This window comes from Notolepis coatsorum (assembly GCF_963971535.1).
Source record: "Notolepis coatsorum genome assembly, chromosome: 13".
In the NCBI taxonomy this organism is placed as follows: domain Eukaryota; kingdom Metazoa; phylum Chordata; class Actinopteri; order Aulopiformes; family Paralepididae; genus Notolepis; species Notolepis coatsorum.
Window position 1 is genome coordinate 23,341,806 of NC_140177.1, and position 27,108 is coordinate 23,368,913.

Sequence of the window (27,108 nt, forward strand, 5' to 3'; positions counted from 1 at the left end):
AGACTCATCCTACCGGACTAGATGAAAGATGAGTCGTTCCAGGGTGTTGAAGTTAGCGGAGGGGAGTTCGTCCAGCTTCTGGTAAACGGCCCTCAGCCGCTCCGATTTATCCGGCAGCTCTGTGTATGTGAACCAGCAAGAGTTTCAGTGACTTTTAAACAAATTGTCAAAGTCAAGATCAGCTTTATTGTCACTTCTCGTAATGTGCAAGACATACAGAGAAATTAAATAGCATTTCCCCCTTCCCAGGGTGTATATAAATAAAGATCTAATATAAACATAAAGTAACATATGGGACACGATGTACACACAATATACAGGACTATATACAATATAAACAGTAGCTAAATTTGTTTTATGTATGAGTGAAATAAATATAGGAGGTCAAAGAGAACTTAGTGTGAATCTTTTAGCAGCAGTGGTACATAGTAAGTATAAATAATAAATAATGGCAGTAAAATACAATAATGGCAGTAAAGTGGCAGTGAGATGATAGATATGGCAGTACACTAATATAATGTAAACTAAAATAATGGCAGTAAAGTAAAGTGGCAGTGTGTGTCTGTGTGTGTGTCAGTGTGGGGGGGGGGTAGTCCAGAGTCTGTGGGGGCAGAGTAAGAGAGAGGAGGCTGATCATCAACAGCAGACATTGACCTGGGACTTATAGGAACCCAAGGGGGACAAAGTAGACTACCCTGGTACTTTGATTAATGTATACTCAGTAGATAGTAAATTATTATAACACTACCTCTTGCATACTGCACCTCATGTGACACTGTGAATAATGTGAATATTCCTCAGCTAGTCAGATAGTAAATTATATTGACCATATTGATCAAATTGTTTACACTGCCTGTGTTGTCTTTTACTACCTGTATACCGTGTTGTTTTACTACCTGTACCCCTCCCCCCCTCCCCCCCATGCTGCTATGATGCCTGAATTTCCCCAAGGGGATCAATAAAGGAATATCTTATCTTATCTTATCTTAAACACTCTTTACGAATGGCAACATTCAAGGGAACGTTATGAGGTGACCAGATCATCGAGGTTGCAGCGCTTACTCACCGACACAGTGCAGGAAGTCATTGTAGAGGGTGAAGGTCATGAGGGGGTCAGGCAGCTCTCGGAGCCAGCGCTTCACCAGGCCTGTGATGGTGTGGATGGGGTAGTTCTCTAGAGACACTTCATCAGGATCTGTGGGCAAGCAACAAAAACATGCACTCGACTGAGCTAGTGCCCCTGACTTTTTACATTTAGATGACGCTTTTATCCAAAGCGACTTACAAATTGTGGACAACAAGTCAGCAGGAAGAGTACATCCCTGGCAGCTAAGAGTCAGTGGCATTGTTCATCAAATAGTGTCAAACGTGAGTGTTACACTCTGAGTGCATAGTACCGGTAGTATAGACATACTAGCATGATAGGTAGTAGTATAAGTATAGTAGCATAGTAGTAAGGTACATAATAGTAAAAGACCGTAAGAAGGTGTGACGACCAACAGCAGGTACCAAGACAATCGGTTACTTTTACTGAATAGTAAAGACTAGTTTGGGGTCACTGGAGAAAATGTTTATTTCTTACACTTATTGCAAATAAAGCAATAAAGACGCAGCAAAGCATTGGTGGTTCAGTGGTAGAATTCTCGCCTGCCACGCGGGGGCCGGGAGGCCCGCGTTCGATTCCCGGCCAATGCATCCCTTGATTTTATCCCCTTTTTAAATCCCAAGGGAAATTATTAGCATGATAGGTAGTAGTACAAGTATAGTAGCATAGTAGTAGGATACATAATAGTAAGCACTTAAGGTTTACACTAGATAAGGTGTAAAAACAAAAGAGCCATGCCAAATACTGGTCAACATCAGTTTGTCTACCCTGGCTACTTTGGCAGATATAACCTAAAAACAACATGCAAATAGCCAGCATGTCTTGTGAGTCTTGGAATCAAACAGCCATTGTGGCCAATAGATAAAGTTACAGTGGTTGGTTTCATTTCTTGCTCCGTTTGTTCCACTCAAAGCCAACAAGACCACTAGTCCCGTCTGCACACAGATACAGGACACTACAACCGACCACCACACTAAACAAAACCCCGCTCAGCTTATAGAAGAACACGCATGAATCCACCAGGGATTGACGGCCCGGCTAACCGGAAGGCTTGCGGCTGTGGGACGGGTCTTACCGGTCTCCAGGATCTGATGCAGCTCCCTGGCGCGGCAGGTGGAGCCAGACTTGCAGTAGATGCCCTCGGTGTAGAGGCCGTTCATCTCCACGTGCAGCAGCATCATCTCCACCACCTTGGGCACCGGGTTGGCTTGGCTGGTCAGGACACACACATGTACCCCGAAGTGAAGGGAGCCCGGCACGCTGTCATCCTGTAACATGCACCCACACACACACACAAGCAGAGAGACAGGTGGGCACAGAATGAGTGGTGTGTGTGTGTGTGTGTGTGTGTGTGTGTGTGTGTGTGTGATGCAAGAGAGACGAAGAGAGAATGAAAGAATGACGGAGAGAGATATTCTTTGTCTGTTATTCAAGATATAGAAATGCTGATAGGGAGACAGAGTCGGAATGCTGATAGGGAGACAGAGTCGGAATGCTGATAGGGAGACATAGTCGGAATGCTGATAGGGAGACAGAGTCGGAATGCTGATAGGGAGACAGAGTATGAATGCTGATAGGGAGACAGAGTATGAATGCTGATAGGGAGACAGAGTAGGAATGCTGAAAGGGAGACAGAGTAGGAATGCTGAAAAGGAGACAAGAGTAGGAAAGCTGAGGGGGACACAGAGTAGGAATGCTCATGCCGGGGGCCTGCGGGCTGGGGGGGGGCATGGGGGGCAGGGGGAAGCTCCAGTACTCCTTCTCCCGCGAGCCCCCGAAGTCATACACCAGCCCGCTACGGGCTTGGGCCAGGCGCCGCCTGCGCTTGGGGAGCTTGCGGATGCGCACCTTGACCTGAGTGTGGGCCCATGGGGTCAAAGGTCATGAGGCTGACCCCTTCCATTAGAGAGACTCCGTTCCAGGGTTTTGGCAACAGCAGGGTGTTGTTTACAGCTCATGGTTACATACAGTTTACAATACTTACATACAGCTGAACACTAAAAACACTGGTCTGGTATTCAATCAAAAACAAGTCAAGTGATGGGAAGCAACGGATGGTAGATGAGTAAGAAGGATGAACATTAAGAACATTAAGGATGAACATTAAGAACAGTAAGGATGAACATTAAGAACATTAAGGATGAACATTAAGAACATTTAGGATGAACATTAAGATGCTAATCTGCTGGTCAAATGGAAATACAGACCTGCTGTTAATTAAAGGGGCACTTCACCAAAAAAACGGTGCAGATTTATTTTGCACATAATCTCACACACATCCAAAAACATGAATTTAGTTTGGACAGTTACTGAGAGTAAATTAGTTTGAATATGGCCACCGGTGATGTCATCGGGGACATTGAATCCTTGTGTTAATTACAGCTCAATGAAATTATGTAGATGAAAAAATAGCAATACCTTGTCTTATAGGGGACTGCTACCTTATGCTACTGCTACCATTTCATTGAGCTGTAATCAACACAACATGAGGATCCAATGTCCCCGATGACAACACTGGTGGCCATATTCAAACTCAAATACTCTCAATAACTAAATGAATGTGAGTTTTTGGATGTGTGTGTGAGATTATGTGCAAAAAAACTAAAGCAAGACAGCATTGTAGTTTTGGTGAAGTGCCAGAAGATACAGACGTGTGCAGTACCGTACCTGAGCAGTAGAGGGAGAGCTGTCAGAGCCGGAGGAGCTGAGCTTGGCCAGTTCATCTACAGACAGCGACTTCCCTCTCCTCCTGTGTTAGAGAATGAAACAAGGGCAGAACGTTGGACTCTAATTTAGTTCAGTCATACAACTCGCATATTGAAATAAGAATTCTTATTGAGCATGAATATATGTACATGGTGTCAAGGCTCTGTTTTTAAATCACTTCCTGCTAAGCATAGTTTAAATCCAGACAGACAGGAGAGCGGGGACTGATAATGACATAAAGACATGTCCTTCTTGGACCACAGAGACACAAGAGAAACAGGTGATGCTGGGGTGGAGGGGGAAAAGCATGAGCAAGTAGCAGCAGCATGAAGCAGCAGGGTGGAGGCAGCATCAAGAATCAAGAATCAAGGTTTATTTGTCACATACATACCAGGGCATACAGTGAAATGCGGGTGGTCATGCCCGCATCGATTGTGTAATAATACAATAATAAAATAGACATGGTAAAAAAAAAAAAAAAAAAAAAGGTAAGACATAAGAAGTGCATGATAAAAATAGATAATAAATAAATTCCTGAGAAGGCACTGGTTCCTATGTACACTACTATACAACATACAATTTTAACTCTGTCATTATGTTATACTTACTATAGCTAAACTATACAAGAACCACATCTGTTCTTTCCTTAAAGTGGCTTTTTTATTCCTCATTCCTTTAAAGTGACTTTTCCATTTTGTTTGAATTTTTTTTTATATCAACTTTCTCTCCCATTTTTAGTTTTTTTTGTTTTGATCCACTTTTTCTCCCATTTTCTATATTTTCTCCCATCCCAATTTCGTATCATCCAATTCAACCCTCCCCTGTCACGAACGCTGTTTCTTGCTTCCCACAAGCCGGATGCAATGTGGACTAAGTCATACATAGCACAAGTCCCCTCCGGTACTTGAGGTAACAGCAGTCGCATCTTTTCACCTGCGCAGCTCGATCTCTCAGTGGCGAGGAGTAACGCGTGGGAGGCTCACGCTGCCCCCGACACTTCCTGATTCTACTGCGCAGGCGCACCAACCGACCTGTAGGAGTCGCTGTCCACAACGCCCGATCCCCACCCATCAGTTTCCCACCCCCTAATACGGCCAATGTGTATAAGTATGAACGACCAGCTAAACTGAAAGCAATGTGGAGCGCTGGGCTGGGCTCGAACAGGCGAGCCCAGCGTCTCCGCATTCGTGGCGAGCGCCTTGCCCACTACGCCACGTAGCCGCCCTTTGACATTTTGTTTAAAGTGATTGTTTAAAGCGGTAGCAGCATGTGTGTTGTGTGTGTGTGCGTGCTCATGTGTACTTGTGAGTGGAGCGTTCAGTGTTCAGCATGAAGCAGCAGCATGGTGGAGGCAGCAGGTAAACAAAGCAGCAGAGAATGGAGCTTGCAGTTTAAACAACACGAGACGCGAGTCTGGAAGGCGGACAGATCTGTAAGACGGGGACTTACTGCAGCCTCTCCGCCTGCTTGCTCCGGGGCCGCGGGGGCTCTGGGCTGGAGTCGTCGCTCAGCCTCTCCTTCCACCGCGCGGCCTTGTCCCTCATGTCCTCTGCGTGGGTGTACCGCTGGAGGGAGCTGTAGTGGTGGGGGTCCTCCTCGTCTTTCCTGCCGGCCTCCGCATCCAGGGGGAGGGAAAGGGGCCTGTTGAGGGGCGGCGGGGACCCCCTCCTCTCCCTGGGCTGCCCGCTGTCGGGATCCTCTCCGTTGACGGGCTCAGACTGAGCCCTGCTGGGGCTGTGCTCCACGACGCGCTGCCTCGTCAGGCCCCGCTTCTCCACGCTGGCCAGGACACATTTACTCATTCAAATTAAGTGATATTAACATGACGCTACTGCTAGAGGAGCGCCATTAGCCCCAACCTGATCCATACTAGTCCAACCTGATCCATACTAGTCCAACCTGATTCATAGTAGTCCAACCTGATCATACTAGTCCAACCTGATTCATACTAGTCCAACCTGATTCATAGTAGTCCAACCTGATTCATACTAGTCCAACCTGATCCATACTAGTCCAACCTGATTCATACTAGTCCAACCTGATTCATACTAGTCCAACCTGATTCATACTAGTCCAACCTGATCCATACTAGTCCAACCCGATTCATACTAGTCCAACCTGATTCATACTAGTCCAACCTGATTCATACTAGTCCAACCTGATTCATACTAGTCCAACCTGATCCATACTAGTCCAACCTGATATACTAGTCCAACCTGATTCATACTAGTCCAACCTGATTCATACTAGTCCAACCTGATCCATACTAGTCCAACCTGATATACTAGTCCAACCTGATTCATACTAGTCCAACCTGATTCATACTAGTCCAACCTGATTCATTCTAGTCCAACCTGATTCATTCTAGTCCAACCCGATTCATACTAGTCCAACCTGATTCATACTAGTCCAACCCAAAACAACTAGGTTTTCCTTTTGATAAATTACAGATTTATGATTATTATTATTATGATACAGATTTTCAGTCACAGTGTGATTTTCTTGCACATGTAATAAACAGCTGACCAATACAACATTCTCGATATAGGTTGGGTGTGAAATAATCCCCATGCAACCTGCATGTAAACCTTTGATAATCAGTGTAACATAACCATATTTTGATTTCAAGTGTAGCAAATAAATATATTTCTTAATAAAACATATTTTTTAAATTTTAATGTTTATTTATATAGCACCTTTCACAGACCAGGGTCACAAAGTGCTTCACATAGTAAAAATATCAGTAAAGTGCAAAGATAGCAGCATGGAAAAAGAAAAATTAAAAACGTGAAAGAACAGGAAAAACAAAACAGATAAAAAGACAAAAGATTTACACAGAGCATAATTAGCCAAACGCCTGTTTGAACAGCACAGCCTTGAGCTGCTTTCTAAAGGTGTTTACTGAGACCACAGATCTAAGGTCCAAAGGCAGAGCATTCCATAGCCTGGGGGCCACGGTTTCTATGGCTCGGTCACCTTTTGTCTTCTAGACCGGGGACAGCCAGCAAGCCCTGGTCAGACGACCTGAGCAATCTGCTCGTGGTGTAAGGACGCAGTAGGTCGCAGATGTAGGCAGGTGCCTGACCATGGAGTGCTCTGTAGGTGATGACCAGAACCTTAAAGTGAATTCTATCTATTGATGGAGAGCCAGTGAAGGGAAACTAAGATGGGAGTGATGTGGCAAGACTTTCTGGACCATTTGTAGCCGGCCCAAAGTGGACGCATCGAGGCAAGTGAAAAGGGAGTTAGTTACAATAGTCCGGATCAAACAGATCAAAGTTTAGCAATATTTCGCAGATGGAAAAAACAAGTACGTGTCAGAGACCTAATGTGGTGATCAAAGTGCATTTGCTGGTCAAAGATCACACCAAGGTTTCTGAGCGTGGACCTCAAAGTTGTTGAGGGTCCCCCATGCATGTGGCAACTTTTGAGATAACTTTTTCTGAACCTATAATATGAACTGATTGACAAGCTAAAAGCAATTGGTTTTGATAGTTTATCAGTGAGCTGGATACAATCCTACCTGGAGGGGAGGGAACAGATGGTGGAAGTAAACGGTACCCTACCCCCCCCCCCCTCACAGTGAGCTGTGGTGTTCCACAAGGAAGCATACTAGGACCGCTACTATTCCTAATTTATGCAAATGACATGTCGTCAGCTTGTGACTGCAACTTGTTCCTTTTTGCGGACGACTCAGCCCTGCTGGTCTCTGACAAGAACAAGTTGCAGGTTGAAAAAGCCCTCAGCTCGGAACTAGGCAAAATCTGCATATGGCTCGCCGACAACAAACTATCATTACACATGGGCAAAACAGAGTCCATTCTCTTCGGTTCAAATAACAAACTCAGCAAGACCGACGGCTTCTCGGTTACAGTGGGTGACAATATTATCACAAGGAAAGATGAAATTACCTACCTGGGCTCCATCCTAGAGGCTAATCTTTCCTGTGACAAAATGGCATCCAATGTAATAAAAAAAGTCAACCAACGAACGCGATTCTTGTACCGGATCTCCTCTCTGGTAAACAAGAATACCCTGAAGACTCTAGCAGGAGCACTCATTCAAGGGTACTACGACTATGCTTGCACCTCATGGTACCAAAGCACCTCAAAGGCACTAAAAAACAAAAAACAAATTACAAACATCTCAAAACAAGCTAGTCAGACTACTACTTGACCTGACTCCTAGAACCCACCTCACCCCTGCCCACTTTGACAACCTAGGATGGCTTAGAGTAGACGCCAGAGTACAGCAACTTGCAATGGGCCTGGTCTACAAGATACACTACGCGACCAAGGTACCCATGTACATGGCAAAATACTTTCAAAAGGTCAGTGAATACCACGATCACAACACCAGAGGGAGCTCCACAAATCATGTAAAACCCAGATTCGGCTCAAACAAGGGACTAAACACGTTTCGCAATTATGCCACATCAATGTGGAACGCCCTACCTAAAGCTGTAAAGGAATGTGAATCACTACCCAGTACCCACTTTCAAAAACACTTTCAAAAAACACCTACGTGAGACTGCAATTCGAAACTGGCCCCTACAAATGTCCTAACCTAGTTGTACAGTAAATGACCAAGTAAGGCTTTGTCAGTATTCCAATGTACAGTGTAAAATGTGTGTCCCCCCCCTACCCAACCCCCCCCCCCCCCTCCAATGTACAGCCCTCACCCAACCCACCCAACCCCACCCCACCTATCCAACCTCCTCCAATGTACAGTTTCTACGCCAAATGTATATACACTCCTTTTCTGGACACTTTTGTATCACAAACAGTACTGTATTTGCAAATCTGATATGTCATAAATGTATAGATGTAGCAGTACTGTCTATCTGTATGTCATGTATGTCATATATGTTATGATGAATTGAAAATGGGGGACCCTGATGTAAACAAGACGAAAGTCTTTCTCTGGTCTGCATCCCCTTACCAATTGTATGTATTGAGCTGTACTGTACTGTACCCATTCTGCAATCTGTTAATAAACTTTTCAATCAATCAATCAATCAACCTCAGTTTTTTCTGCGTTCAACTGAAGGAAGTTGTTTGCCATCCAATCCTTGACAGCAGTCAGACAGTCAAACAGGGTAGATCATTTGTCAGATTGTTCAGACTTGAAAGAGACGTATAATCGTCAGCATAGCAGTGGTAAGAGTGCAAACAGAACAGAACCACAGGACAATGCAGCAGTTTCGGATGTGAAAATGTTAGGGGGGGGGGTCTCTGATATCCAGCCATAATTGCACACAACATCCACATGCACACACTCACTTTAAACATTGACCTTCAACATTTACTTCACTTAACACTACACCATATTTGATCTATTTATTACTAAAATATTTGCACTACCTCTTCTACCAAGTGTTTTGTATATTGTATATTTTGTGTAGTGTTTAGTCTTTATTCTTTTACTTTTTACTGTATGAAGCACAATCTCAGGAGGGTCACACAGAACCATGCACTTCACTATAATGTACATGTACCTTATATAATCTACATTTAGTCATTTATCAGCAGGAAGGGTACAACTCTATCAGCGGAGTAACAAGAAACTGCTGCAGTGTTGAGTGCATAGTAGTAGAGAAATATTAGCATAGTAGGTAGTAATATAGACAAGGAAGATGAATTAGTGAAAGAGACAGTAAGAAGGTTAGTAGTTCTTTTTTTCTTCTTCTTCATTCATTTCAGATATTGATTGAAGAAGTGTGTTTTTAGTCGACGAATAAAAAAATGAAAATAATAATAAAACAAAACTTGAACTAGAACTTGAGGAGAACACGCCTGTCAGAACACAACAGTGTAGAGAGGGATGGAGGAGGAGAACACGCCTGTCGGAACACAACAGTGTAGAGAGGGATGGAGGAGCATACCTCTGGCGTCTGGGGTGGCTCTCTGCCGCGCCCTCTCCTCGGCCCGGCCGACTCAGGTACTCCGACCTCTTCAGTGAGGTGCGCCAGGCCGCCTGGATCACCGTCGCTGCGCGGCTCCTGTTCACGTCATAATAGTCCCGCCAGCCCCTCTGAAACGCAGGGGTTCCCCCGTCAACTCTGGCCCCTTGTTCCATATTAATGTTCAAATCTAGTCCTATACTCCCTGCATATAACCCATATAACTCTGTATGATAGCATGTACAATAATGCTGTATATATATATATTTATATATTTTTTATTCTTCTTACGTATATATATATATATATATATATATATATATATATATATATATATATATATCCACATCTGTCTGAACATACCTGCATATAATCCTTTTTTACATATCTGTAGATACTATATCTATATCTGTACATATCCCTTACCTACTCTTACTAGTTACACTGCTGGCCAGTATGACTTTACTACCATAGTGTCTTTATACCTGTATCACTGTACATACTAATTAATATTAATTAATACTACAACTCTGTACATACATATGATTAGCACTATTACCAAGTAGTACTACTTTATATATTTTATACCCAGTTTAATCACCTGTACATTGTATATTACTATTGCACTTTACTGTTAGATTTGCACTCTGGTTGGATGCCAAACTTATTTTCGTTGTACTGTACTTGTGCTGTATAATGACAATACATTTTCATCTAATTTAATTTAATCTAATCTATAAATTAAATATATTAGGATAAAAAACGTTAATCAAAATTTTACCTGTATGATCTTGGCAGCATCCTTCTTGTCCAGGAAGTGAATCCTGATGAGACAGGACCTGAACCAGCGTTGCAGGGTGATGATGTGACGCATCACTTCCTTGTTGAGGATGTCCTGGAGCCGCTGGCTGTCCTTCTCCTTGAGGAACACCTGGGTGGACGACGGACAAGAGACCTTTACTCCGAGTGTAACTGCCTCTGTGTTCAGTTTAAGTCCCGTTTAAGTTTAAGTTTGGTTCCTACCTAAAGGCTGCTAGTGTAGCGATTGTAATGGTACATAGGAACATTCTGGCACGTGTGTGATGATGTCATAGTAGTACAGGCTAGAACAGGCTAGAACATTAGCTCTGCCACAACATTCTGGAACGTTCGTGATGATGTCATAGCTGAACATTCTAGAACCTCGCACATCCTTATATAAGTGGAAGTTTCGGCCACAACCAGTGCTTTCGGGTAGAGCTCCTAGCAAGAAGAAGTCAAGTCAAGAGTTTTATTTGTCACGGCATACAAGTATACAATGAAATGCGGGTGGTCTTGCCCGCAACGATGTGCAATACAATAGTGCAACATATAATAGAATCCAATAAAACAACATTGTGCAATAAACAGGTAACAAGAAGAAGAATCTGCTAAAGTCCATCATTTCCTCTCGTATTGCATGCAGCCAATAAGGTACGTTTGGTGTCGTAAATGTTGCTATGTGTAGGCCCATGCCATGTAGCTAAGGTGCTAGCTAAAGGCTTGCTAAGCATCAATGATTGAAGGACGTAATGTGCTTGTAGGTTAAGTTCATTTGGTTAACAACATTGCAAAGACATGTGCCACTAAGAGACAAGTAGAGATAATATGGATGTATGTTGTTATTGTTTGAGCTGTGATTTATTGTATTTCATGTATGTGTTCACAGTTCTCACGGTTCGGAGTAAAATCGGTTCGGTTCGGATTGAAATAAATCCAATCAGTAATATCAAGAACGCATCGCTGTCATCATTGCAAGTAGAGGGAGTTACACCAAGGTCCACATTCAGACTGAGCGACCGCTGATGTGTTCCACGATCATTACCTTGGTTTTGCCTATCTGGTAGGTGGTCTGATCCAGGCCCATCTTCTGCAGCAGCTCAGTTATTTCTCCTGGCGCTGCCGTCGCCCCCTTAGGTAGCAGCACTCGGAACTTCTCAACAAATTCCTTAAAATAAAGAAAACCTCATCAATCCATGCCATGTACTGGATTAATCATTAAGGCCCTTATTGGTAAGCTACCTCCTTATACTATACCATTATTGGAATGGAATTTTGGAACCTGGGCCCTTAACAGGGTAAATCAGCATTTCACAATGATGCCCCTCTAGCTCATGGAATGAACTCCAACAATCCTCAAAGTTTGAGATTCTCCCCTCTGTTGCAGCGTTTAAAACCTTGATCTCCAACTTTTGTCAATCAAGTTGTACTTGTTTTAATTGATTTGTTATCCTTACTTTTTGCCTCATCTTGTTCATCTTATTTATGATTTTATATAATGTGTTATTTTATGTTTTTTCTTTGTCGTCGCTTATTTCTGTATGTACACTCGACGTGACTGTAAATGAGGGAAACCTCTGTTGCCTTTCGAGTTTAAATAAAGGTTTGAAATTAAATACTCTCTCTCTCTCTGCGTCAATTCACAGAGGCGTACAAGTGATAGAATAAACAACGACATGTACAGTGTGGCAAATAATAAATAAGACCTTCTTAATTTCTTTTTTTAATCGTTCCCACCGGCAGAGCTCACCTGAAATGTGTACTTGGAGCTGTAGCCGGACTTCTGGATGCGCACCGTCTCCAGCAGGCCCGTGTACTTGATCTGCTGCAGCACCAGCTCATCATCAAAGTGCATCGCCCTCTAGTGTAACAGGAGAGACACGGCGAGAGTGAACAGTGTTTTCAGATGATCAAGCTCAACTGTCACACCTATCGCTACATGTTTAAAGGAACACGGCGACATTATGGGAACATTTTCTTACCGTCTTCTCCAGAGTCGGACAAGAAGAGAGATACCCGTTTCCTTTCTGTGCGTTCGGTAGAAAGCTATCCGGCTGCGAGCTAGCCTAGATTAGATTAGATTCAAATGTATTGTCATTATACAGCACAAGTACAGTACAACAAAACTAGCGTAGCACAAATGAATGTAAGTGGATATGGATCGGCTAGCCTAGCTTCAAACTCCGGGAGAGGTGTTTTTAGTAGTACTACTTTATATATTTTATACCCAGTTTAATCACCTGTACATTGTATATTACTATTGCACTTTACTGTTAGATTTGCACTCTGGTTGGACAGTAGAGTTTGACGACCTTTTTTTCGTAAATCATGCTAGTGATGTGGATTGACTTAAAAGGTGCTGTAAGTGGTATTTATTTGTTAAAATAAGTGGTTTACATGTTAAAATAATAGCTCTACACAACCATCACTGATATAGAGCGCCTGGTCAGTAACATGGGTCTCCCAGTCCCTCCGCTCTGCAGTAAACCCAAAATACACATTATCCAATCAGGAAAGAGAACTCCACACTGAGAAAAAGTCAGTCTGACTTTAAAATAAAAAATAGTTTTAAACAGGTAAAATAATCTGCCAGCGCTGTAAGCAAATTTGACTTGGGAAGATTTCTTTAAAAAAGTAAAAATATCTAGGGTGATAGTTTTAGTTCATTGATCTGATGTCAATATCTTATATATCTTTAGGCTGCACACAGCTCTCTGTGTCTCTCTCCCCCTTCCACACACAGGGCCGGCTCCCTCCTCACACACATGCAAAATCATGTAGCAGAACATGCAAAATCTCTCTCTCTCTGGCAGTTATACATGCAAAATCATGTCCCTTCCTTTCAACACACACACACACACACACACACACACACACACACACACACACACACACACACACACACACACACACACACACACACACACACACACACACACACACACACACACACACACACACACACACACACACACACACACACACACACACACACACACACACACACACACACACACACACACACACACACACACACACACACACACACACACACACACACACACACACACACACACACACACACACACACACACACACACACACACACACACACACACACACACACACACACACACACACACCCCTCCCCTTTCTCAAGAGTGTATAAAATGACATGTAATATGGACATTCTGGGCTCCTGCTCTCTTTTGTCTACTGGTGATGTGCCCGCGCGGGGTGACTGACTGTCTTCTTCTAGGACCACTGACTGTCTTCTTCTCTAATGAATAAAAGCTCCGTTTGAGAAATACTCTGTCTTCCGCTTCGTCTTTCGGCCGACTGGTCCACAACTAAATCAATTAAGAACTCACGACCAGGGATAGGCTAATCCCTAACAAATGGAGGTTCCGGAGTGAGAATTGATGTGGGCCAGCCGCAACCAAGGACGGAACGGGGAATGGGGACGCGGAGGAGGAGACGGTGCAGAGGATCCAGCAGTCACTACCAGCTGTCTGCAGCGCGTCTGAACCAGGGGTGAGATACCAGCAGCCCCTCAGACGTCCGTGACCAGACCACCAGACGACCGGATGACAGGCAGGAGGAGACGAAGGACAGACGGGCCAGGATGAGAGGCGACCGGAGGAGATGGCAGCTGTGCGAGAGGCCCGAGAGGAACACCGCAGCCAGGCACCGCGGAGACCACAGATCAATCACCGCTGATCGTCGTCTACGACATGCAGTTCGTCCACGACTAGAACGGGGGAAGCGGCCGCAGGGGAGACACTGAGCTGAGTTGGAGTGACGGTGGGGCCGGCCGGCGAGAGGTGGAGAGGACAGTCTGAGACACTGGGAAGGCAGCGGACCGGAGGAGGCACGTTTGTCTAGGGGACCGCACCCTGGAACGGGGACCAACCTCAGGAGGTCAGCCCTTGCCCTCCAGAAGACGGGGCCGACCCAGGTGGGCGGTGCACTGTGACAGAGGGAAGGAAGCGCCCTGATGGACGTTGTGTGTGCCTACGGGAACCAGCTCAGGAGGAGACCCACGTCCCCTAGAAGACGGGACCAGGGGTGCACTGTAATAGAGGGGGGGTTCCTCTGGGTTAGGTGATGAGTAAGGGGGGTCCGGCGGGGTTACGTGCTATCTTCTGTTAAGTTGCCAGAATTGTGTTTCTCTCTTTCTTCTCTCTCTCTCCCGCGTTCTCCCCTCCCTCTATCTCTCTCTCTGCTCTCCTGATGTTGATTATCCCGTCTGGTATTGGATGTGATGCATGTAATGAGGTGACAATCGACGGGTACAGGTCCATCAATGAACTGTTGTGTTTGACGTATGTATTTAACGTCAAAAAGGGGGATTGATAGTTTTAGTTCATTGATCTGATGTCAATATCTTATATATCTTTAGGCTGCACACAGCTCTCTGTGTCTCTCTCCCCCTTCCACACACAGGGCCGGCTCCCTCCTCACACACATGCAAAATCATGTAGCAGAACATGCAAAATCCTAGTTCACTCTCTCTCTGGCAGTTATACATGCAAAATCATGTCCCTTCCTTTCAGCGCACACACACACACACACACACACACACACACACACACACACACACACACACACACACACACACACACACACCACACCACACATACACACACAGAGACATACACACACCCCCCTCCCCTTTCTCAAGAGTGTATAAAATGACATGTAATATGGACATTCTGGGCTCCTGCTCTCTTTTGTCTACTGGTGATGTGCCCGCGCGGGGTGACTGACTGTCTTCTTCTAGGACCACTGACTGTCTTCTTCTCTAATGAATAAAAGCTCAGTTTGAGAAATACTCTGTCTTCCGCTTCGTCTTTCGGCCGACTGGTCCACAACTAAATCAATTAAGAACTCACGACCAGGGATAGGCTAATCCCTAACAAGGGTTCTCTCTCCTGATTGGATAAAGTAGAACGGGATACCAGAAAAGAAATGTCTAATAATAGAGTGATGGCTGTCAGAATGTAGAGCTACTTAACACGTATTTGAACAAAAATATACCACTTCAGCACATTTAACAGCAAATACAACATGGTCCGTCCAAAACATTTCACAACACCACCATATGGTTCTTCAGTGCAAGGGTTCGCTAGAGACTTTGACTCCACGTTCACTGCAGATCTCCTCCTACCGTTTGATCTCCTCCTCGTGCCTCCTCGCGCTTCACCTCGCCCCTGATGAAGCCGGCCAGGACAGACTGGAAGAGGTTGACCACCAGCTGGACCTCCATCTTCTGCTTGGACCCTGCCATGCAGGTCACCTTGTTCTGGTAGCCCTTCATCAGGTCATTGTAGCCAATTCGGGGCTTCTGTGAGAGTTCAGTTCAGTTTACAGCGGGCAGAGTTAGACATCCGTTTTGTTCTCATCTGTCCAGACAGTTTACATGAGCAAACTCATTCTGTTCATTTGGTTCTTAATGAATGAAGATCCTCAAAATCACTAAAAAGACTCAGTGTTGCCCTTGTTCTTCTTCTTACATTAAGACATTTCAAATGCAATGTTATTTCCCCCCGAGATAAAGCTCTCGTATTATCTTATTATTATATTGTTGTTTGATTTTTTATTTGATTTGAAATCTTTGAATGTAAATAAATACAAACAATATAAAATCAAAACAAATCATTGATCTCAAAAAAAAATAAAAAGTATACACTTATTTAATTTATTATTATTATTGTTATTATTCAAGATTCAAGAGATCTATTTGTCACATACATACATGTGACACGTAGTGAAATGACGGTGGCCATGCCCGACTTGATTGTGCAAAAGAATACAAATAATAGAATAAATTAGAAGATAATAAAATAGACATATTATTTATTGTATTGTTATTCATATTATTATTATTACAGGGCGGCTAGGTGGTGCAGTGGGCAAGGCACTCACCACCAATGCTGGAGATGCTGGGTTCGAGCATAGTTTATTCATAGTTTACATCAATATTTATGGTATTCAATTATTATGATTATTAGTATAAATAATAATACTAATATGTATTTATTATCTTGTTATTATTAATATGATAATTTATTGTATTATTATCTCATCTCCTCTCCCCCATTGTGCTTGTTGAGTTGAAGGAGTCGGAACTGACCGGGACAGAGTACATGCTTTTGATGGTGTCTCTGAACTGCATGGTGGCTGTGAGGAAGATGCTCTCTGTTGCCGACAGCTCCAGTATCCTGGTGCGCAGCTCGTTCACCTGAGAAGAGACATGAGCAGATTATGAAGGATACGTTTTCATTCCAAAAACTAATTTCCTGCAGTAAAGGACACTTATAAACCAAATCATAATATAACAACTGCATCTAAAGTGTGTATAGCTCTTTAACACATCCCACGCCGGAAACAGCTTACGACGTGTTTCAAGTTCATGCGAATTCTGCCAATCCACTGCGTACGATGTTATTGAGATCATATTTCATTTTTTCACCATGTTATTCATAATTCCCTCACGGAGCCTCGTCTGATGCAGTGGGAGCATGCACAACTCTGCAACGCTTCAATACTGCCGCCTGGTGGATGATCGGCAAGTTGCCAAACCGGAAATGGGCGAGTCGATCTCGGTGCGTCTGGGAAATGCGTCCGGCACTCGCATATTGTTGCGGGACTGTATACACACGTCCGTGTGTAGCGATCGCTGCCATAACGCAATAATCGATACGATTTGGCCGTTTATTATGATTATACAAACCGGAAATGGATTTAGGAGATCGCCGTCAAATAAGTGGAATCTTTTTCCTCCAGTCTCATCGTCGAACGGTAAGAGGACACTGACGTCATTTTCAGCGCGTTTGTTTATTATTATCCATGCAAACTGCTCTGATCAATATATCACCCATACTACATAAAGCATTTACTGACGATCACGGAATTATAAACGACCCCCCCCCCCCCCGTTCATCCGCGCATGATCAGTCATAACGTTTAAGATCATGTACAGTTGAATATTTTAGTTTGTTTGTTTTTTATCTACTTTTTTTCCCATTTTCTATTTTTCTCCCATCCCAATTTCGTATCGTCCAATTCTACCCTCCCCTGTCTCGAACGTTGTTAGGCCATGCCTCCCACAAGCCGGCTGCAATGTGGACTAAGCTTTACATCACGTGTCCCCTCCGGTACTCGAGGAAGCAGCAGTCGCATCTTTTCACCTGCACAGCGCAATCTCTCAGCGTCGGGGGTCTGCGTTTGGACGGCACGCCGCCCCCGTCGCTTCCTGATTCTGCTGCGCAGGCGCACCAACCGACCTGTAGGAGTCGCTGTCCACAACGTCCGATCCCCACCCATCAGCTTCCCACCCCCTAATACTGCCAATTGTATTAGTATGAACGACCAGCCAAGCTGATAGCAATGCGGAGAGCTGGGCTCGAACCCAGCGTCTCCTGCATTGGTGGTGAGCGCCTTGCCCACTGCACCACCTAGCCGCCCTACAGTTGAAATTTTTAATATAGCGTGTATCGCCAACAAACGTCATTTGATAATCTATATATGCGTTTATGCCTATATCTCACGTTCTAGGAATTACTGCAGAAAACGATAAAAACATATTTATATTCTAGACGGTATTTTCGTATGAATCTATGAATGAAAAAGTAAAACGTTCCTACATCCTGAACGATAGATAATCGATGTTGAATGGGCCATAGTAATGTCAATTTAGCAATACAATTTAAAAAGTTATAGCCCTGCAAAGAAGGTGAACATCTCCATAGGCTTACAGTGCTGGCAGAGAGTGGTATAAGATGCTCAAATTGCGTGGCAGGGAATGTGTTAACATAATTTGTAACAAAACAAAGGCGTATGTTCAAAATGTACAGTTCAAATTAGTGGATTATCATGAAAGCCACCAGTGTGTAATATGTATAGAGTAAATGTCTGGATGTGTAGGTCTGGTATTCAAGGTAATTATGGTCATGGATCCACTCAATAGTATGTGTATGTTATTATACAACCGGCAATGATATTTAAATTATTTTTAATTGTATCCATCCAGAACATATACAAATTGCACACTGCAGCAGCAATGGAACTTACATGAGAATAAACTATTTTGAATGAAAGCTGCACCATGACTGTAATTCATAATGAAATAGCTACATACCGGTAGTCAACATTTGTGTTAATAAATAAATAAAATAAAACTGTACTATAAGAAAATAGAAAAATAGATTCCTTTAAACAACACATTTAGCAAACAATTACAGTGTGTAGTGACCTGCTTGGTTTTATGTCCCATGGACACTAGTGCACCTCATTTCAACGTCCCCTGCGTTCATGATTCAGGAGCAGAGAAGACAAAGACAGATCGACCACGTTCAGTACAAACCTGAAGTGTGAGCCGTGTGGAAGTAATTTGTTGGTGTACCACAGGGTCCAGAGGTCCATCGCAACAATGAAGTCATGTCGTTTCAACAATCTCCAATCATGGCCTCATATGGAAACAAATGCCAGTGCAAATCTCATCTTTCCCCCAAAGAGGACGACCCGATCTTATTGTACGGGACACAAGGGTGAGTACTACTCCAACCACCAGGCACATGGACTGAACTCCAACAGTCCTTAAAGCTCGAGATTCTCCCCTCTGTTGCAGAGTTTAAAACTGGCGGCTACTGGCACGAAGGACTGGCAGAGGCGGTTTGTGGTGTGTCATGGGGGGGATAAGTCTATGGCTGAACGTGTTTCTCATTGTGAAGATCAAACGTTCCAATAATACTAATAATCTACCTCTGGTGTAACCCTTTCACAACCACACTACAGAAGGTTAACCCATTGTGAAAGGGTTAACCCTTTGTTGTGTGGTAGTGAAAGGGTTAACCTTCTGTCTTGTCGCAGTGAAAGGGTTAACCCTTTGGTAGTGAAAGGGTTAACTGGTAACTTGTTGGGAGAACTTTGTTAAACATGAGGCTAAGGACCTTTGTCAATCAAGTTGTACATGTTTTAATCGATTGCCTTTAATTGTTGTTTCCTTGCTTTTTGCCTCACCTTGTTGTCTTATTGTTATGATTTTATATGCCGTATGATTTTATATGCTTTTCAATTTCTTTGTGCTCGTTCCTGTATGTACACTCGACGTGACTGTAAACGAAGGTTTGAAAGCACAGGTTTGAAATGCAGGTCGTCCTGCTCGCTCTCACCTGGTTGCCCAGGTTTTCTTTTTATCCTCTTTTTCTCCGCCTGATTTTTCAATTTTTCTCCCCATCCCAATTTAGTCGTTATGCCAATTCCCCCCCTCCCCTACCTGGTTGTTGTGCGCATGTTCCCCCTACTGGTCGGTACAAGGGAACCCTGAAGTCAACCACATGCTTCCTCCGACACATGCGGAGACAGCCAGTGGCTCTTTTTTCACCTGGCAGCGAGGACTCTCATTGGTGAAGCGTAACGCGTGGGAGGTCACGCTGCCTTCACCATTTCCCGCCTTTCGCTGAGCAGGCGCCCAGACCTGACCTGTAGGCGTCGCTGTCCACAACGCCAGATTACCACCCTACGACTTCCCTCCCCCTAACTCAGCCAAACGAGTTAGTATGACGACCGGCCCAAGCCGCAGGGCAATGCTGACTCTGGGAGTCGAGACCGCAGCCTCTTGCATTGGTGGCGAGCGCAATCTCCGCTATGCCACCCGACCGCCTGGTTGCCCAGGTTTGACATGCAGGTCGTCCTGCTCGCTCTCACCTGGTTGCCCAGGAACTCGTCCAGGTGCCGCAGCTCCTTGGTGTCTGTGATCTCGCGGTCCAGGGAGGCGTTCCACAGCTCGGCCCGCGTGGCCCGGCTGATCCGGATGGTGGGGTTCCGGCTGGCCCTGGCGCTGCTCTGGCTCGGCATGCGGTATGGAGGGGGAGAGAAGGAGGGCAAGGTGGCTGTGGAGCGAGGGGGAGAGAACGTGTTGGTCTTAGTCTCTTTAATCAAGTGTTCCTTTATTAAAAGGTGCTGTAAGTGGTATTCTTTTTGTTAAAATAAGTGGTCTACATGTTAAAATAAGTGGTCTATGTGTTAAAATAAGTGGTCTACATGTTAAAATAGTAGCTCTATACTCCCGACAGCCATCACTGATATGGAGTGTCTGGTCAGTAACATGGGTCTCCCAGTCCCTCCACTCTGCAGTAAACACAAAATAAATTTTCTGATATCCCTTCCCACTTTATCCAATCAGGAGAGAGAACTCCACACTGCAAAAATGGTCTGACAAATTAAAAAATTAAAACGAGTTTTAAGCAAATGTGTCATTGAAACAAGTAAAATAATCTGCTAGTGCAGTAAACAGATTGGGTTTGGCAAAAAAAATCTCTCCTGATGGATAAAGTGGGAACAGGATACCAGAAAATTTATTTTGTGTTTACTGCAGAGTGGAGGGACTGAGAGACCCGTGTTACTGACCAAACACTATGAGCTATTTAACAGTTATCTTAACAAGAAAATACCACTTAATTTCCATTAATCCCTTTGGGGAAATTCAAGTGTCATAGCAGCATGGGGGGGGGGGGGGTACAGGTAGGATAGGTCTATAAAAAAAAAAAAAAAAAAAAAAAAAAAAAAAAAATTGTTATATATATTCGGTGGAGCTTCCATAAAGAATTCCCAAGAGAAAGAAGAAGAAGACATGTTATGAACTCTACTGAGATCTGTGTCAGTTGAAATGCTGCCACTAGGTGGTAGTAAAGAGCATGTTTGTTCAACCTACATCATGGAATGGATGTACTGTATATCTGTCTGTACCAGCACTGTATCACAGGGAATAAGAAAAGTGTATGAGATTTTTGGCCACCTCCTTTGTCCATCGGAATCTCAATGATCTGAGAGTCTCTGGTCGGCCGCTTCCTTAGGATTTTGCTGAGGAACCCAAGCATGTAGAAGACAATTAACCGTGATGGATTAATATCCAATAATATCCAATGTTTAATATAAATTTGATAGGCCAAAACATTAGGTACAAAGACCTCGCTCCTTAAACCTTGACGTGAGCACAAGTTGGCGGGCATCTTATTTGGGTGGGAGGATTTACCTCTCAGGAGTTGTAGGTTGGGCCTGGCTAGAAACTGGACTGGATCCTGGACTGACTCTCGCCAAGGGGAGACTGAACCGACACCCATCATTTTCAATCTGAAACTGTACGAAGGTTTCAAAACATCAAAAACATGAATCATTAAACCGTGAAAATGTGCGGCGGACCTTAGAGGGCTTGCGAAGCAACAGACAAACCAGAAACACAGTTTTGCATGTAATGGAGCCGTTATTTCTGTCCGCATCCCAAGTGAAAGATAAGATTTAGCATTCCGTTGACACCTTCTTCCCCTGCAGCCACCACACCCATGTCTGCATGTCATGTATCCCAGAGGTCTTCCCACCACCAAACAGGACCACATGTTGTAAGCGTGAAAGTCTAGCAGTCTGCCGCTGGAACGTCATACAGGAAGCGACTCGGCGGCCTCGTCGCTCCTCGTTGCATCATGCTGTGTTTTTTTTTACGACTCACCACCACCTGAGCGGTTGACCTTTTTTGCTGCAATGAATCAATACGGCTTCTTAATTTACTTGGCAGATCTTCGGCAACACTGATTGATGTTTAGTGCCGTGCCGTTCCGTTAATGGGGTCGGCGTGATCCAAAATGACAGCACACCCGTGTTAGTGAGCATTGCGTTTAGCATTGACCCATCGCCAATTATCATGTTCAGCACAAGATACAATTGACTTCCACTATGAGCAAACATTACAGTAATTGGCTGAAATGATCAGTAAAAACAATAAATAAATCACATGGTGTTGTTTTTGAGGTGACCAGAACCACATTCGCCTAAGACCAAGATGATTTAATACCGTGTTCCTGATGCTACTGAAGCCAAATACTTCACACTTTTACTGTACATGTCCTATAGCACCTAGCGCTATGTGGCTGACGTGACAAAAAAGGTCATGAAATGAGCTGTGGCGGAGTTTTTCCAAACACGCTGTCGTCTCTCCTGGCAGCAGCCAACGACCACAGCTCGCTTTCTCGCGGTCCTGCGCTGCAGAGCGGGAAGCTGGAAGGCGCGGCACGGCCCTGTCCTTATCTGAGGACGACACATGCAAGGCCTGCATGCAGAGGACCGCCGCGGTCGCTGCGGAGTTCCCCCCCCTTCCGGCCTGTACCTTGACGCGGGGTTTGACGGCCCGGACGTCCGCAGCACTGACCGAGGCCTTCATGCCGGGGGCCTGCGGGCTGGGGGGGGGCATGGGGGGCAGGGGGAAGCTCCAGTACTCCTTCTCCCGCGAGCCCCCGAAGTCATACACCAGCCCGCTACGGGCTTGGGCCAGGCGCCGCCTGCGCTTGGGGAGCTTGCGGATGCGCACCTTGACCTGAGTGTGGGCCCATGGGGTCAAAGGTCATGAGGCTGACCCCTTCCATTAGAGAGACTCCGTTCCAGGGTTTTGGCAACAGCAGGGTGTTTACAGCTCATGGTTACATACAGTTTACAATACTTACATACAGCTGAACACTAAAAACACTGGTCTGGTATTCAATCAAAAACAAGTCAAGTGATGGGAAGCAACGGATGGTAGATGAGTAAGAAGGATGAACATTAAGAACATTAAGGATGAACATTAAGAACAGTAAGGATGAACATTAAGAACATTAAGGATGAACATTAAGAACATTAAGGATGAACATTAAGAACATTAAGGATGAACATTAAGAACAGTAAGGATGAACATTAAGAACATTTAGGATGAACATTAAGAACATTTAGGATGAACATTAAGATGCTAATCTGCTGGTCACCTGGAAATACAGACCTGCTGTTAATTAAAGGGGCACTTCACCAAAAAAAACTGTGCAGATTTATTTTGCACATAATCTCACACACATCCAAAAACATGAATTTAGTTTGGACAGTTACTGAGAGTAAATTAGTTTGAATATGTCCACCGGTGATGTCATCGGGGACATTGAATCCTTGTGTTAATTACAGCTCAATGAAATTATGTAGATGAAAAAATAGCAATACCTTGTCTTATAGGAGACTGCTACCTTATGCTACTGCTACCATTTCATTGAGCTGTAATCAACACAACATGAGGATCCAATGTCCCAGATGACAACACTGGTGGCCATATTCAAACTCAAATACTCTCAATAACTAAATTAATGTGAGTTTTTGGATGTGTGTGTGAGATTATGTGCAAAAAAACTAAAGCAAGACAGCATTGTTGTTTTGGTGAAGTGCCAGAAGATACAGACGTGTGCAGTACCGTACCTGAGCAGTAGAGGGAGAGCTGTCAGAGCCGGAGGAGCTGAGCTTGGCCAGTTCATCTACAGACAGCGACTTCCCTCTCCTCCTGTGTTAGAGAATGAAACAAGGGCAGAACGTTGGACTCTAATTTAGTTCAGTCAGACAACTCGCGTATTGAAATAAGAATTCTTATTGAGCATGAATATATGTACATGGTGTCAAGGCTCTGTTTTTAAATCACTTCCTGCTAAGCATAGTTTAAATCCAGACAGACAGGAGAGCGGGGACTGATGAACCATAAAGACATGTCCTTCTTGGACCACAGAGACACAAGAGAAACAGGTGATGCTGGGGTGGAGGGGGAAAAGCATGAGCAAGTAGCAGCAGCATGAAGCAGCAGGGTGGAGGCAGCATCAAGAATCAAGAATCAAGAGGTTTATTTGTCACATACATACCAGGGCATACAGTGAAATGCGGGTGGTCATGCCCGCATCGATTGTGTAATAATACAATAATAAAATAGACATGGTAAAAAAAAAAAAAAGAAGAAAGGTAAGACATAAGAAGTGCATGATAAAAATAGATAATAAATAAATTCCTGAGAAGGCACTGGTTCCTATGTACACTACTATACAACATACAATTTTAACTCCGTCATTATGTTATACTTACTATAGCTAAACTATACAAGAACCACATCTGTTCTTTCCTTAAAGTGGCTTTTTTATTCCTCATTCCTTTAAAGTGACTTTTCCATTTTGTTTGACATTTTGTTTAAATTAAAGTGATTGTTTAAAGCGGTAGCAGCATGTGTGTTGTGTGTGTGTGCGTGCTCATGTGTACTTGTGAGTGGAGAGTTCAGTGTTCAGCATGAAGCAGCAGCAGGGTGGAGGCAGCAGGTAAACAAAGCAGCAGAGAATGGAGCTTGCAGTTTAAACAACACGAGACGCGAGTCTGAAAGGCGGACAGATCTGTAAGACGGGGACTTACTGCAGCCTCTCCGCCTGCTTGCTCCGGGGCCGCGGGGGCTCTGGGCTGGAGTCGTCGGTGGGCTCTCCCTCGCTCAGCCTCTCCTTCCACCGCGCGGCCTTGTCCCTCATGTCCTCTGCGTGGGTGTACCGCTGGAGGGAGCTGTAGTGGTGGGGGTCCTCCTCGTCCTTCCTGCCGGCCTCCGCGTCCAGGGGGAGGGACAGGGGCCTGTTGAGGGGCGGCGGGGACCCCCTCCTCTCCCTGGGCTGCCCGCTGTCGGGATCCTCTCCGTTGACGGGCTCAGACTGAGCCCTGCTGGGGCTGTGCTCCACGACGCGCTGCCTCGTCAGGCCCCGCTTCTCCACGCTGGCCAGGACACATTTACTCATTCAAATTAAGTGATATTAACATGACGCTACTGCTAGAGGAGCGCCATTAGCCCCAACCTGATTCATACTAGTCCAACCTGATTCATACTAGTCCAACCTGATTCATACTAGTCCAACCTGATTCATACTAGTCCAACCTGATTCATACTAGTCCAACCTGATTCATACTAGTCCAACCTGATTCATACTAGTCCAACCTGATCCATACTAGTCCACCCTGATCCATACTAGTCCAACCTGATTCATTCTAGTCCAACCTGATCCATACTAGTCCAACCTGATATACTAGTCCAACCTGATTCATACTAGTCCAACCTGATATACTAGTCCAACCTGATTCATACTAGTCCAACCTGATATACTAGTCCAACCTGATTCATTCTAGTCCAACCCGATTCATACTAGTCCAACCTGATTCATTCTAGTCCAACCTGATTCATACTAGTCCAACCTGATTCATACTAGTCCAACCCAAAACAACTAGGTTTTCCTTTTGATAAATTACAGATTTATGATTATTATTATTTTGATAAATTACATATGTATGATTATTATTATTATTTATGATACAGATTTTCAGTCACAGTGTGATTTTCTTGCACATGTAATAAACAGCTGACCAATACAACATTCTCGATATAGGTTGGGTGTGAAATAATCCCCATGCAACCTGCATGTAAACCTTTGATAATCAGTGTAACATAACCCTATTTTGATTTCAAGTGTAGCAAATAAATATATTTCTTAATAAAACATATTTTTTAAATTTTAATGTTTATTTATATAGCACCTTTCACAGACCAGGGTCACAAAGTGCTTCACATAGTAAAAATATCAGTAAAGTGCAAAGATAGCAGCATGGAAAAAGAAAATTAATTAAAAACGTGAAAGAACAGGAAAAACAAAACAGATAAAAAGACAAAAGATTTACACAGAGCATAATTAGCCAAACGCCTGTTTGAACAGCACAGCCTTGAGCTGCTTTCTAAAGGTGTTTACTGAGACCACAGATCTAAGGTCCAAAGGCAGAGCATTCCATACCCTGGGGGCCACGGTTTCTATGGCTCGGTCACCTTTTGTCTTCTAGACCGGGGACAGCCAGCAAGCCCTGGTCAGACGACCTGAGCAATCTGCTCGTGGTGTAAGGACGCAGTAGGTCGCAGATGTAGGCAGGTGCCTGACCATGGAGTGCTCTGTAGGTGATGACCAGAACCTTAAAGTGAATTCTATCTATTGACGGGGAGCCAGTGAAGGGAAACTAAGATGGGAGTGATGTGGCAAGACTTTCTGGACCATTTGTAGCCGGCCCAAAGTGGACGCATCGAGGCAAGTGAAAAGGGAGTTAGTTACAATAGTCCGGATCAAACAGATCAAAGTTTAGCAATATTTCGCAGATGGAAAAAACAAGTATGTGTTAGAGACCTAATGTGGTGATCAAAGTGCATTTGCTGGTCAAAGATCACACCAAGGTTTCTGAGCGTGGACCTCAAAGTTGTTGAGAGGGTCCCCCATGCATGTGGCAACTTTTGAGATGACTTTTTCTGAACCTATAATATGAACCTCAGTTTTTTCTGCGTTCAACTGAAGGAAGTTGTTTGCCATCCAATCCTTGACAGCAGTCAGACAGTCAAACAGGGTAGATCATTTGTCAGATTGTTCAGACTTGAAAGAGACGTATAATCGTCAGCATAGCAGTGGTAAGAGTGCAAACAGAACAGAACCACAGGACAATGCAGCAGTTTCGGATGTGAAAATGTTAGCGAGCGGGGGGGGGGTCTCTGATATCCAGCCATAATTGCACACAACATCCACATGCACACACTCACTTTAAACATTGACCTTCAACATTTACTTCACTTAACACTACACCATATTTGATCTATTTATTACTAAAATATTTGCACTACCTCTTCTACCAAGTGTTTTGTATATTGTATATTTTGTGTAGTGTTTAGTCTTTATTCTTTTACTTTTTACTGTATGAAGCACAATCT

General features: G+C 44.1%; 1 protein-coding gene across 6 annotated transcripts in view; it reads right to left on the reverse strand.

Annotated features, from left to right (window-relative positions):
* Positions 1–27,108, reverse strand: part of LOC311239521 (unconventional myosin-IXb-like) — a 180,511-nt gene that overhangs the window by 45,103 nt on the left and 108,300 nt on the right. For 5 of the 6 annotated variants that reach the window (XM_084327837.1, XM_084327839.1, XM_084327836.1 and 2 more), the window contains 18 exons: positions 24,747–25,091; positions 23,781–23,862; positions 22,675–22,881; positions 21,550–21,653; positions 21,313–21,377; positions 20,223–20,407; positions 16,648–16,755; positions 15,682–15,858; positions 12,494–12,577; positions 12,262–12,372; positions 11,557–11,679; positions 10,495–10,644; positions 9,696–9,844; positions 5,261–5,590; positions 3,773–3,854; positions 2,181–2,373; positions 1,067–1,195; positions 14–119 (listed from right to left, as the gene is read on the reverse strand). In XM_084327837.1, coding sequence (XP_084183963.1) covers positions 14–119; positions 1,067–1,195; positions 2,181–2,373; positions 3,773–3,854; positions 5,261–5,590; positions 9,696–9,844; positions 10,495–10,644; positions 11,557–11,679; positions 12,262–12,372; positions 12,494–12,577; positions 15,682–15,858; positions 16,648–16,755; positions 20,223–20,407; positions 21,313–21,377; positions 21,550–21,653; positions 22,675–22,881; positions 23,781–23,862; positions 24,747–25,091 — 2,730 coding nt within the window. The remainder of the gene's footprint in view (positions 1–13; positions 120–1,066; positions 1,196–2,180; positions 2,374–3,772; positions 3,855–5,260; positions 5,591–9,695; positions 9,845–10,494; positions 10,645–11,556; positions 11,680–12,261; positions 12,373–12,493; positions 12,578–15,681; positions 15,859–16,647; positions 16,756–20,222; positions 20,408–21,312; positions 21,378–21,549; positions 21,654–22,674; positions 22,882–23,780; positions 23,863–24,746; positions 25,092–27,108) is intronic. The other variant, XM_084327840.1, reaches the window with a different exon arrangement.